At 44.4% G+C, this 12616-nt stretch overlaps 1 protein-coding gene across 1 annotated transcript in view; it reads left to right on the forward strand.

Annotated features, from left to right (window-relative positions):
* The window catches only part of KHNYN (KH and NYN domain containing), a 21856-nt gene continuing 9240 nt past the window's right edge, over nt 1-12616 (forward strand). The window contains exons 1-5 of the mRNA XM_033923182.1: nt 1-219; nt 8486-10056; nt 10312-10442; nt 11483-11579; nt 12456-12563. Coding sequence (XP_033779073.1) covers nt 1-219; nt 8486-10056; nt 10312-10442; nt 11483-11579; nt 12456-12563 — 2126 coding nt within the window. The remainder of the gene's footprint in view (nt 220-8485; nt 10057-10311; nt 10443-11482; nt 11580-12455; nt 12564-12616) is intronic.

Genomic DNA, 12616 nt, shown 5'->3' on the forward strand with positions numbered 1-12616 from the left:
ATGTCGCGGGGTGAAGGGTGGGTCCTGGACGAATTTGCCATCTGCCAGGAGTGGGAAGAAGCGGTGCGTGAGGAGAGGCGCCGTATCGAGAAACTGTTTGACGTGGAGCTGAACATCCTCGGGATCCTTGGCCGGGTTCAAGGGCCCCGGGAGAGCCAGGGGGCCCAGCAGATCTGGCTGCAGCTGCTGGGCCTGAGGGACAACCTCAACAAAGCAAAGGTAAATCAAACAGCAGGAAAGCAAAATGATTATAATTTATATGTGTGAAAGCAAAGCTTGCCTCTGCTATCTGTGCTGTACTTAATCTATAGTGTATGGGTGTGGGTGGGTGTAAGTATGTGTGTGTGTCTATGTAAGCGTGTGTGTGAAAGCATGTGTGTGTGTGTCTGTGTAAGTGTGTGTGTCTGTGTAAGCGTGTGTGTGTGAAAGCATGTGTATGTGTCTGGTCTGTGTAAGCGTGTCTGAAAGCATGTGTTTGTGTCTGTGTAAGCGTGTGTGTCTGTGTAAGCGGGTGTGTGTGTAAGCGTGTCTGTGAATGTGTGTCTGTAAGCGTGTGTGTGTAAGCGTATCTGAATGCGTGTGTCTAAGCGTGTGTGTGAAAGCATGTGTGTGTGTGTCTGTGTAAGTGTGTGTCTGTGTAAACGTGTGTGTGTGTGTAAGCATGTGTGTGTGTGTGTCTGTGTAAGCGTGTCTGAAAGCATGTGTGTGTCTGTAAGAGTGTGTGTGTAAGCGTGTCTGTGAATGCGTGTGTCTGTAAGCGTGTGTGTGTGTGTGTGTAAGCGTATCTGAATGTGTGTGTCTAAGCGTGTGTGTGAAAGCATATGTGTGTGTCTGTAAGCGTGTGTGTGTGTGTAAGCATGTCTGTGAAAGCGTGTGTCAGTGTAAGCATGGGTGTGAAAGCATGTGTGTGTGAAGCAGCACTGTTGGTACCCTTGTGATATCTCCCCTGTGGTACAACAGTGTATGTGCAAATAAATATTGTACTTCTGCACCTTGTGATGTACCCTGCCTGTGATAGGGAAGTACATGTATATCTCTAAATCTTGCACTGTTACAGTCCATGATCTGTAATTGTACAAATGTCAAGTTATCCAGTTCCAGGTTGGAGATTTTGAGGCAGACAGTCCTGGATTTCTGACCACCTCCAAACTGGCGCATTATGGGTAGAGTTACCCTATGGCTCCAGAAAAAGGAGAACGGACTGAGACATTTGGGTTTTACTTCCATTGCTTTTTAGTAGAAGTAAAGCCAGATGTCTCCATTGCTTTCAATGGAAGTAAAACCTGGACGTCTTAATCCGTCCTCCTTTTTCTGCAGCCACACGGTAACCCTTATGGGACATGCAGCACCGATTTCAGTGGGCAGATCAGGCACTACAAATCCCACACTGCTTTGGGATGTAACTCAAAACCAAGAGTGCCCAAAATCTCCACCCTGAAACTCAGTAACTTGGTTCATCTGTAATGGGGCAGGAGGTGTGGGAAGGGTGGCCAGTGTGTATCTTTCCGCAGCACAGTGTAGGATGTAAACAGCCCTCTGTGATCCTTTGTCCATGTTTAAATACCATTGGCACCAGAAACAGGAAGTTAGTTAAACTGTCTCTGTTGTAAGCTTAAAATGAGGACAGACAGCTATCAGCCTTGTTACCAATTAAAACCTTCATTTTGGTCTCTAATAGTAAAATCTGATGGAGGGAAGGGCTACATAAGAGTTGCCGAAGGTCCATCAAGCCCAGTATCCTGTTTCCAACCCAGGTTCTAAATACCTAGCTAGGTCCCAGGTAATAGAACAGATTTTATGCTGCTTATCCTAGGAATAAGCAGTGAATTTCCCCAAGCCAGCCTGTGGACTTCTCTTTTAGGAAATTAGCCAAACCTTTTTAAAACCCCGCTAAGCTAACTGATTTCACCACATTCTCCGGGACAGTAGCATGGAATGCTGTTATTTGGGTTTTTGCCAGGTACTTGTGACTTGGGTTGGCCTCCACGAAGACGGGATACTGGGCTAGATGAGACATTGGTCTGACCCAGTAAGGCTATTCTTAGGTTATTAACAAATTCCAGAGTTTAATTACACGTTGTGTGAAGAAATACTTTCTCTGGTTTGTTTTAAATCTACTACTTAGTAGCTTCATCGCATGTCCCCTAGTCCTAGTATTTTTGGAAAGAGATCATCACTGCTAGACCAAAAAGTGGCCAGGATTCTGCGGCCTATAGGAAAACTGAAGGCTGCAAAGAGCTTAGAAACAGAGAAAATGATTAATAAAATAGAAAAAAAAGGAAAGGAAAATAAGACGATACCTTTTTTTTATTGGACTATTACACTTTTTTTTGCAGATGTGCCAAGTTACCCAGTTCCAGCCTACAGATATATTGGTAAAAGCGTGCTTAAGGGCTAGGCGTAGGACAGGGGTGTCCAATGTCGGTCCTCGAGGGCCGCAGTCCAATCGGATTTTCAGGATTTCCCCAATGAATAGACATGAGGTCTATTTGCATGCACTGCTTTCATTCCTGAAAACCCGACTGGATTGCGGCCCTCGAGGACCGACATTGGACACCCCTGGCGTAGGATTACCATATGGCTCCAAAAAAAGGAGGACGGATTGAAATATCCGGGTTTTACTTCTATTGAAAGCAATGACTTTTTCCGGAGCCATTTGGTAACCCTAGCTAGGAGCGATCTGTAAACGTGGTGTGCATGAAGCTTAACATGCAAATTAGAGTAGGCAGTATCTTTCGGAGCATAGGTGTTGTTATAGGGGTTCTGTCTAGTGGAACACGCGACTTATAGAATTCTGTGCGTGGTGTCACTTTAGGGCAACCTGCCCTTGACATGGCATAAGCCATCACGCTTAGATATCTACATGCTGTGCTGTTATTTCATAATGAATTAAACAGAATTGGTGCTATGTTTGCCCCTTCGCGGCACCAGCATTTTGGCATGATTTTATCGACTTGCCACCCAGTTTGCCCATCCATAACATCTGCTATTTCTTCCTCTCCCAAAGAGATCCTATGTACTTGTCCCATCATATCTACCCTCTCCCGCCCTTCCTCCAAAGTATGCATAGAAACTTGGTGGTAGATAAAGGCCAAAAGGCCCATCCATTCTGCTCATCCGCAGTAACCATTATCTCTTCCTCTCTCTTCCTTCCGCTTTCTTGAATTAAGACACAGTCTCTGTCACCACCACTTCTTCCGGGAGAATGTTCCATGCATCCACCACCCTTTCTGTAAAAAAGTATTTCCTTAGATTACTCCGGAGCCTATCACCTCTTAACTTCATCCTATGGCCTTTCATTCCAAACTTCCTTTCAACTGAAAGACACTTGACTTGTGCGCATTAACACCACGTAGGTATTTAAATGTCTCTATCATATCTCTCCTCTCCCGCCTTTCCTCCAAAGTACCAGTATACAGATTGAGATCTTTAAGCTTTATGACGAAGACCATGTACCATTTTAGTAGCCTTCCTCTGGACCAACTCCATCCTTTTTATATCTTTTTGAAGGTGCGGCCTCCAGAACTGTACACAATATTCTAAATGAGGTCTCACCGGAGTCTTATACAGGGGCATCAATATCTCCTTTTTCCTACTGGCCATACCTCTTCCTATGCAACCTAGCATCTTTCTAGCTTTCACCGTCACCTTTTCAACCTGTTTGACCACCTTAACATTATCACATACAATCACACCCAAGTCCCGTTCCTCTTTTCTGCATGAAAGTTCTTCATCTCCTAAACTGTACCATTCCCTGGGGAGGGGGAGGGTTCACTCCAAATGCACCACCCTACATTTTTTTTAGCATTGAACCTTAGCTGCCAAATTTCAGACCATGCTTCAAGCTTTACCAGGTCCTTCCTCATGTTTTCCACACCATCAGGGGCATCTACCCTAGTGCAGATTTTAGTATCATCGACAAAGAGGCAAACTCACTAGACAGACCTTCAGCAATATCGCTCTCAAAAATGTTAAAAAGAGCCTGACCAGGAATCAAATGCTGGAAACACACCATTGGTGACATCCCTTTCTTCAAAGTAAACTCTGTTTACCACTACATTGAATTAGTTTTCTCACTGACATTGCTGCCAAGTGCTCTGAGTCTTGGATGGAGATTCTAGCCCATGGGTTCAGTAGAGATTGACGGTGTGGTAGATTTTAGGCACTGGATTCTTGACAAAGAAGAATTTAGGTCCACAGTCAAGTTTCAAGTTTATTTCAAAGTTTGATTAGATTGCAAAATCACAATCCAATGCGATTTACAAGTAATAATAAAATCAGGGTAACCCCCCCCCCCTCACACACACACACACACACACTGAATACAACTTTGACAAAACAAGACACAAAAGGAAAATAGAATTAAATTAAATTCATAAAGAAAAAAAAAAGGGCAAAGGTAAAAAACAATGGGATGGAAAAGGGTCACTTGCTTAATTTTCAATTAAAAAACACTTTAGTCCGCTATATAATGTCCTAATTATGTAGAATTCAAACAACTCAGAGAAAAGGGAGAAATTTACAGTAGATCCTAGATTTAGGAAGTGGAAAAATTTAACTCCAGAGTTCAAGGAAGGGTGAGGGGGGACTCTAGTCTCTGGACTCCAAAGTGATGAGTTATTAAACCTCAGCCTAACTTTTGACATCCTGCATCCTAATTTCAGATGGAACCAATCCCAAAGAATGAGGTTTATCACGCCAAAGAAGAGATTTTTCAGATGGTGCAACCAGGATATACATGTTTTGGGTAATTTCTCTTGGTAGAACATTGCTTTCCACTCAGGGGTCGATATTTAGCATAGATGAACTGGGTAGCGGAGGCACTAATATCCAACCGCATTTAACCTGATAGTGCTGCTGAACATCATAAGAACATAAGAATTGCCATACTGGGACAGACAAAAGGTCCATCAAGCTCAGTATCCTGTTTCCAACAGTGGCCAACCCAGGTCCCAAGAATCTGGCAGAAACCCAAAGAGTAACAACATTCCAGAGCTGAGATTGTGATGTCAGAATGCCTTGTTCCACCAATGCCTAAGAGCCAACCTCAGCAGTGATGTCACAATGGCTTAATTGTCCTATATTTGGCTCACATAGAATCGCTGCACTGGGCCAGACCGAAGGTCTACCAAGCCCAGCATCTTGGAAAAATGCATACTTGTTAACTTTCCAATTTTGGTAGAATTCAGTGTGTTTAGTTGGGAAATATGAGGCGGTCATAATGGAGAAGAGAGGTAAAGGGGCCAAATTTAGATCATTATGGGTGCCCATACAAGAGTTAAGAACATAACATAAGAACATAAGCAGTGCCTCTGTTGGATCAGACCATAGGTCCATCGTACCCAGAAGTCCGCTCACACGGCGGCCCATCAGGTCCAGGACCTGTATAGTGATCCTCTATCTATACCCCTCTATCCCTTTTTCCTTTAGGAAGTTATCTAATCCCTTCTTGAACCCCAATACTGTACTCTGTCCTATGACACCCTCTGGAAGCGCTTTCCAGGTGTCCACCACCCTCTAGGTGAAGAAGAACTTCCTAGCATTTGTTCTGAATCTGTCCCCTCTTAATTTTTCCGAATGCCCTCTCGTTCTTGTATTTATCGAAAGTTAGAAGAATCTGTCCCTCTCCACTTTCTCTATGCCCTTCATGATCTTGTAAGTCTCTATCATGTCCCCTCTAAGTCTCCGCTTCTGTAGGGAAAAGAGCCCCAGTTTCTCTAATCTTTCAGCACATGAAAGGTTTTCCATACCTTTTATCAATCGTGTCGTCCTTTTCTGAACCCTCTCGACTATCACCATAACCTTCTTTAGGTACGGCAACCAATACTGGACGCAATACTCCAGATGGGGGCACACCATTGCCCGATACAACGGCAGGATAACTTCTTTCATTCTGGTTGTAATACCTTTCTTGATAGTACCTAGCATTCTATTTGCCTTTTTAGCGGCCACTGCGCACTGTGCCGACGGCTTCATTGTCTTGTCCACTATTACCCCCAAGTCCTTTTCTTGGGTACTTTGACCCATTAGCAGCCCTCCCATCGTATAGCTGTGCTTTGGGTTTCTGTTTCCTACATGCAAGACTTTACATTTCTCTACATTAAACTTCATCTGCCATCTCGTCGCCCACTCTCCCAGCTTGTTCAGGTCCCTTTGTAAATCTTCGCAGTCCTCTTTAGTCCTAACTCCACTAAATAGTTTGGTGTCGTCTGCAAATTTTACAGGTAATAGTTGAATTATAATGAAAGAATAGAGATGTATGCATGTAGATATGGATGTATGTTGGTTTTTCACCCTCTGCAAATGGGATGGGTGGGGGGTGGGGGGAAGGAATTTCATTTCAGGGATTTCGTCTTTTAATATGCTTTGCTTTGTGTTAATAATGTTACGAGCAATCTGTTTAATATGTTTCTCCGGCTTTACATGTTAGTATATAAAATTTCAATAAGATTTTGGAACTGAAAAGCCCAGCATCCTGCTTTCAACAGTAGCCAACCCAGGGTGGTGTATAAGTGCTCTAGGATAGAGTTGGAGCAGAGACAGGTGTTATCTGGGCATCGTTGATACTAAGCAGCAGTACCTGGTAACTATCTTGTTAACAGGACAGAAAAAAAGATTACCCTGAGAAGCTCTCCAGGTGCTGCCATTAAACGTCAGTCACATACAGGTAACTCCAGGCAGCCGCCTTGTGCCTGAACAGTCAGTGCTGGTACTTGGTTAGGGGCAAGCATTGATTATCTGGGTCTAATTTAAAGAAACACTGACCTCCCAACTGGCTAAAAGATTGCACATAAGTTTCCACAGTAGGATCAAAGCAGTGGCACTGAGGATCCAATAACTGAGAAAAGGGATTCAGAGAGTGTGGAAATGAGAAAGCCTTTAAATGAGTGTTACACACTTCTAAATCAATCTCGCTGCTCTCTGGAGCAGACCTTAAAAAACAGTTTCCTACTCTCTCCCATCTCCTTCCTCCCTGAAGCCCCCATCCATTGTTTCGCAGAACTGCTATATTACCCAGTTCCAGGAGGGAGCCATCTTAGTCAGTCCTGGTTCTGAATTTACATATCAGAGCAGCTTGGGATTTGTAGTCCCTGATTTCATCCATCACTTCTTGAAATCATGTCATTACAAGAAGTTCCTTGACAGAATGTTATCATTCCAGGCAGCCAAACTGAACACATGGCTCGTAAAACCCATACTCGAGGCCACTTCATACGCTGACTTCAGAAAATCATTGAAGACCCGTCTCTTTAACATATTCTAATCCCAATTCTGGTCCAATCCCCCTCAGCCATCCTCATCCCATTCCCCAATTTCTCTTGATTTTAGATTAACTCATGCTCTTCCACCCAAATTGTTTTACCCCCGCACCCCAATCTCTGACTAAGGACATCCTTTTGATTCAAACCAACTTGGTTCTCTTCCATTTGTAATTTGTATCCCTGAAAGTACTTTTTTTTCTCTTCCCATTACATCTCTTACCCTCATTGTACGTATCTTGTTGTAAACTTTGAACTTATGGTATAGCGGTATATAAGAAATAAAATTATTATTATTATTATTATAATGCACCAGGCTGGGGCTAGCTTGAGATTTTAGGCCAGTTCTGGATTTCTCTTAGAATCTGTTTAATGATGATAATATAATCTAATGCAGTGGTTCTTAAGCCTGTCCTGGGGGACCCCCATCCAGTCGGGTTTTCAATATATCCCTAATATTAATGAGGCAGATTTGCTTGCCTGTCACCCGTTATATGCAAATCTGCCTCATACATATTCATTAATAATAATACTAATTTTTATTCTTATATACCGCCAAAGCCATATAAGTTTGAGGCGGTTTACAGCAAGAGGCGCTGGACAATCAGCAAAGAGGTTACAATCAAAGTCAGCAATACAATCTTACATAATAAAGAAGGTGAAAGCTATAGAGTTCTTAGGGTTACTGGATTGAATAAGCAATGCTGAGTAGATTCTTAGTTAACAAATCGATTGAACAGACTCGTTTTGAATAGTTTTCTAAAACTGAAATAGGATGAAGAGAGTGCGAAAACGTTACTAAGCCAGTCGTTCCATTTGCCTGCCTGGAAAGCAAGAGTTCTGTCTAAGAATCTTTTGTAGTGGCAGGCTTTTATTGTCGGATAGGTGAACATATGTATTCTTCGTGTGGGCCTAAGATAACTTGCCAGATTGAAGTGGGAAACCAAGTAGGTGGGGGCCAGACCAAATATGGGATATCTTGAAACCCTGACTGGATAGGGGTCCCCAGGACAGGTTTAAGAACCACTAATCTAATGGATACAGTCTCATGAACCTGATCTGTGAATAAGTACCCAAATTAAGGATGGGATTTAGGACCTGGAATTTACAGTCCCTCACGTAAAACTGCAAGGAACAAGCAAAGGTTCTAAAATAGCTGTTTTACTCGTTTGATTCTCTGGAAGCTCAGTCATATATATAAACTCTATTTCTTTGTTTTTGTTTAGGATTATATCAAAGGACTCTGCAACCCAGAAATGACTGAACCCCTTTCCTACCCCAAGGATATGAACTGTATCTTTCTGGGAGCCAATGGACTCTTCTTGAACTGCCTTGTCAGTGGGACTTCTGCCAGCATCTCATTGAATGCCCACGGCTCCCTCCAGATCTCAGGGTTGACCGAATCAGTGGTCATGGCTCAGAGCCGGATCCACGAGTTTGTGGAGCGCTACCAAAAGAACCCCAGGCTGCCTGAGGAGCAGGAAGCTAGGGTGAAGAGAGAATTCAAGGGCCTGGTGGAGGCTAATATTGACAAACACACCATGGACCTCCTAATCCTGCCTAGCTCTGTGAAAGAGGAGCTGCTGAACCTAGTGAGGGAGGTGGTTCTCCATAAGGATGAGACAAACCTTCCTCATAAAGCCCAGAACCCAAACAGTAGGCTTCTAGGTCCACCTGTGCCTTGGAAGAAGCCAGAGATTTCAGAAGTCTGCCCTAGAGACTTAGTTAGGTCTCAAGAAGCTGGTCAAAGAAGGCAAGTGTTGCAACAAAGAGCATCCAGACCCATGCCAGATTTCAGCGATTCTTCTCCAGGAGAATTGCCAGGTTCTCCTCAGCCCAGAAATCACCAGATAAGAACAGGAACAAGTGGGGAACCTGAAGTTCCCCAAATATATTTATACAGTGAGGATGACCTCCAAAGACTTGATGTCACACCAGCCCAAGTAGATATACAAGGCCAGAACGGGCAACATCCAAAGCTCCCTGGACTACTGAAGGATGTTTCCCAATCCAATGGTGAGAAGGAGGAGGATGAAGAACTTAGCCAGAGTGTTTTGATGTCCTCAGGGACAGAAAAGGAGTTCTGTATGCTTCTAAACTTCTTCAAGACCATGGGATATGAGGAAGGAATGGTTAAAAAGGTGCTGGTGGAGGAAGGAATTCAGGAGCCATCAGAGATCCTGGACAGGCTACAAATTGATCAGGAGCCCCAGAGGCCAGGCAGCCCCACCCTGTGGACTAATTCAGGTGATAGGGTGGAAACAACAGGAGCAGATAATGAGTATCTACTGGAGGTGTTGAAATCAGCAGTAGAGAATTGTGGGTATTCGCCAAGTGAAATTACAGACTTGAAGGAAGGCTCCTTGGCAACTTTGCTGAGGAAGCTTAATGAGGGTAAAGCTCAGGGCACTGAGAGTCCTAAGATGTCTGAGAGGAAATACCATGGATCTCCATCCAGAAGAGTCCCCTGTGGCCCTCCCGAGAACAGGCCATGGACAGCTGTTTCTGAAGCTAGTGTTCTAAAGGTTGCCAGTGCCTTAACATCAGGCTCTTCCACCCCTGACATTAGACAGGCATCAACGCAAGAGCCAGTGGAAGATATATGTCAGGCCACAGCAGGGACCTGGGCCGAGGCAGAGAGCAGAAGGAGTTCTGGGCAGCAGGCAGCTTCTGTGGTGACAGGAGTACAGAGGTTCAATGAGGCCATGCAGACACCGTTCCAGTTGAACCTCAGAAACAAACCGGGAAAGGAGAACTTGCGGCATATTATTATTGATGGAAGCAACGTAGCCATGGTGTGAGTGTGTATGAAGCACCCTCTGGGGCCCTCTTTATCTGCCTCCAGCCCAGTGCATTCTTAGACCTGTAGTCTCATTTTTTTATAACTCCTCCCCCTATCATAGTGCATTCTGGGATCTACAGGCTACATTTGTATATCCCAGTGCATTTCTGGACCCTCTCTTTTTGCATTCATTCTCTGCTGCCTTTTCCTTGCTGAGCATACTCTGTTGACAATGTCCAACACCAGGGTTCTTTTTCTCTTTGCTCTCAGGCACGGACTCAACCAGTTCTTCTCCTGCCGGGGCATTGCTCTGGCTGTACAGCATTTTTGGGACCGAGGACATCGTGAGCTCACTGTCCTTGTTCCCCAGTGGAGGATGAAGAAGGACAGCAAAGCTAAAGGTAATACATGCTCTTTCCCTCCCACTAGCTCCTTAACTCCAATCTAATGTATAATTCCAGACTTTGGTCTCTAATCCTAACCCTAACCTCAATGCAGAATCTTACATTAACTTCAGCCCCTAAGCCCTAAACTGTTCTTCCTCTGGCTTCTTTTGCAGTTTTTTGGTCCTCTAATGAAAGAATAAAGCAGGGTTAGAGAATACAAAGAATTAATTGGTTTAGCCTGTTTCCAAAAGAATTGCTATTAAATTCTAGTGCAAAAACTTGCAGAAGTAAAAGAACAAAAGGCAGGAATTGTTATCGGTGCTGTGTGCCACCTAGCGGGAAGCTGAGAGGACACAGTATCTGCATTTACTATGGTGAATCTAATTAATCTTCACACTTATCTTCTGCCCAATCCCCAGAGGGTCCAACTGATCACATATAATAAAAAGCCAAGCACAAGAGCTGGAAGATTGCAGATTACCAGATTCAACAGTATTTATAAATGTACAAATAGCAGTCTCCAGATCCCAATGTCAGATGGCAAATTTTTCCACAATTTTGGAGCTTGGAATAGGAATGAGCTTTTAAAACCAATTTATACTGAGTCTCTTTTGCAGAGGAATTTGCAAATAAATACTCATCCTTAAAATGAGATGATTTGGTGGAGGTGGTGGTGGGAGGTCTGTGGTTGATGCAGGGAGCTCTGTGATTCTGTGACTTCTGAAGGGGAAGAAGACAGCAGGGTTCATGTCTCTGTTAAGGGGAGTCCATGACTGTCTACTGCAGTGTGTCTGTCCTGCAGGGGCTTTCTATCTGAGCAGCGCTCATACGTAGGACCGCAACAAGCTGCAATTGTGCACTGTCTGACTTATCTACCCTCACCACTGCCGCCATCAGTGAGAGAAAATGGTGTGCCCCTCTGTGACCACACGCTTGCATAGACCTTGATACAGCATTGCTCACGAGACACCCCCCTCCCCCCATCCTTACATGCAACAACCTTGTATTAAAACTGTTCAATCACTCACCCTCTCCCTGCTCTCTATGGCCTACAGAGCAGCATTTTCTGACCGAGCTGAATGCCTTGGGACTTCTCTCCTTCACACCCTCTCGCATTGTGGAAGGCAAACGGATAACACCATACGATGACAGGTATCTGAAAGAGGGAGATGGGGTGAGAAACAGATAGGAAACAAGAAGTGACATCGGGAAACAGGATATGAAGTCAGAGGGTAGAATACAGCAGAGGAAAGCCTACAGGGCTGGTGCAGGCAATGGGGAGGCATGTAAGGTACTGGGATGGGACAGGAATTTAGAGACAGGAGGGCATATGCCAGAATGCCGCAGAGGAGAGAGGGGAAAAATGTTGGATACAGGATAGGTGAAAAAAAACCTGTATTTTTTTGTTAAATATCTATGGGAAGAAGAGGAAGTATGGAAGGGCCCATCCAAAATATTGTGTCTGGTTACATCACTGCTGCTCATTACAGAATACTGCCACTAATCAGCATTTACATAGGTAAGTGCTAGGTGGTCTTCTATAAGGTGTTTAGTATGCAGCTCCAAGTGGGTGTGCCTGTGGCAGCGTAGGAACAAGCCATGAACATGTTGCTAACCATCATGCACAACTTAGAGCATGGGTCGGCAACTTCGGTCCTCGAGGGCCACAACTCAATCGGGTTTTCGCCCAATGAATATGCATAAGATCTATATGCATGCACTGGTGACAGTTCATGCAAATAGGTTTCATGCATATTCATTGGGGAAATCCTGTGTTGCGGCCTTCGAGGACCAAGGTTGCCTACCCCTGACTTATAGACCCAAGTGCATCATGCCATGCACACAATTCTGTAACCACCCATGGACTTGTAAGAGGGCACACCTAGATTTCATTGTGCTAGTATTCTATATGGCTTAGGCATGCTCAGAAGCTGTTATACCAATGTCACTTGTGGCGAATAAGTTATAGAGTTGCCCCCTTAGTTCTAAGGTCAGCGCCTTGTAACCACTGTTGTCGCTCATCCACAGATTCCTGCTGCAGCTCGCTGAGCAGACGGACGGCGTAATCCTCACCAACGACAACCTCAGGGACATGGCTCAGGAGTCTGGGAAATGGAAAGTGATCATTAAGGAAAGGTGAGAGGTTGCAGGCAGGGCTGCGGCAAATTCCAGGTGTGCCGCGAGATGCC

This window comes from Geotrypetes seraphini, chromosome 16, assembly GCF_902459505.1.
Source record: "Geotrypetes seraphini chromosome 16, aGeoSer1.1, whole genome shotgun sequence".
In the NCBI taxonomy this organism is placed as follows: Eukaryota; Metazoa; Chordata; class Amphibia; order Gymnophiona; family Dermophiidae; genus Geotrypetes; species Geotrypetes seraphini.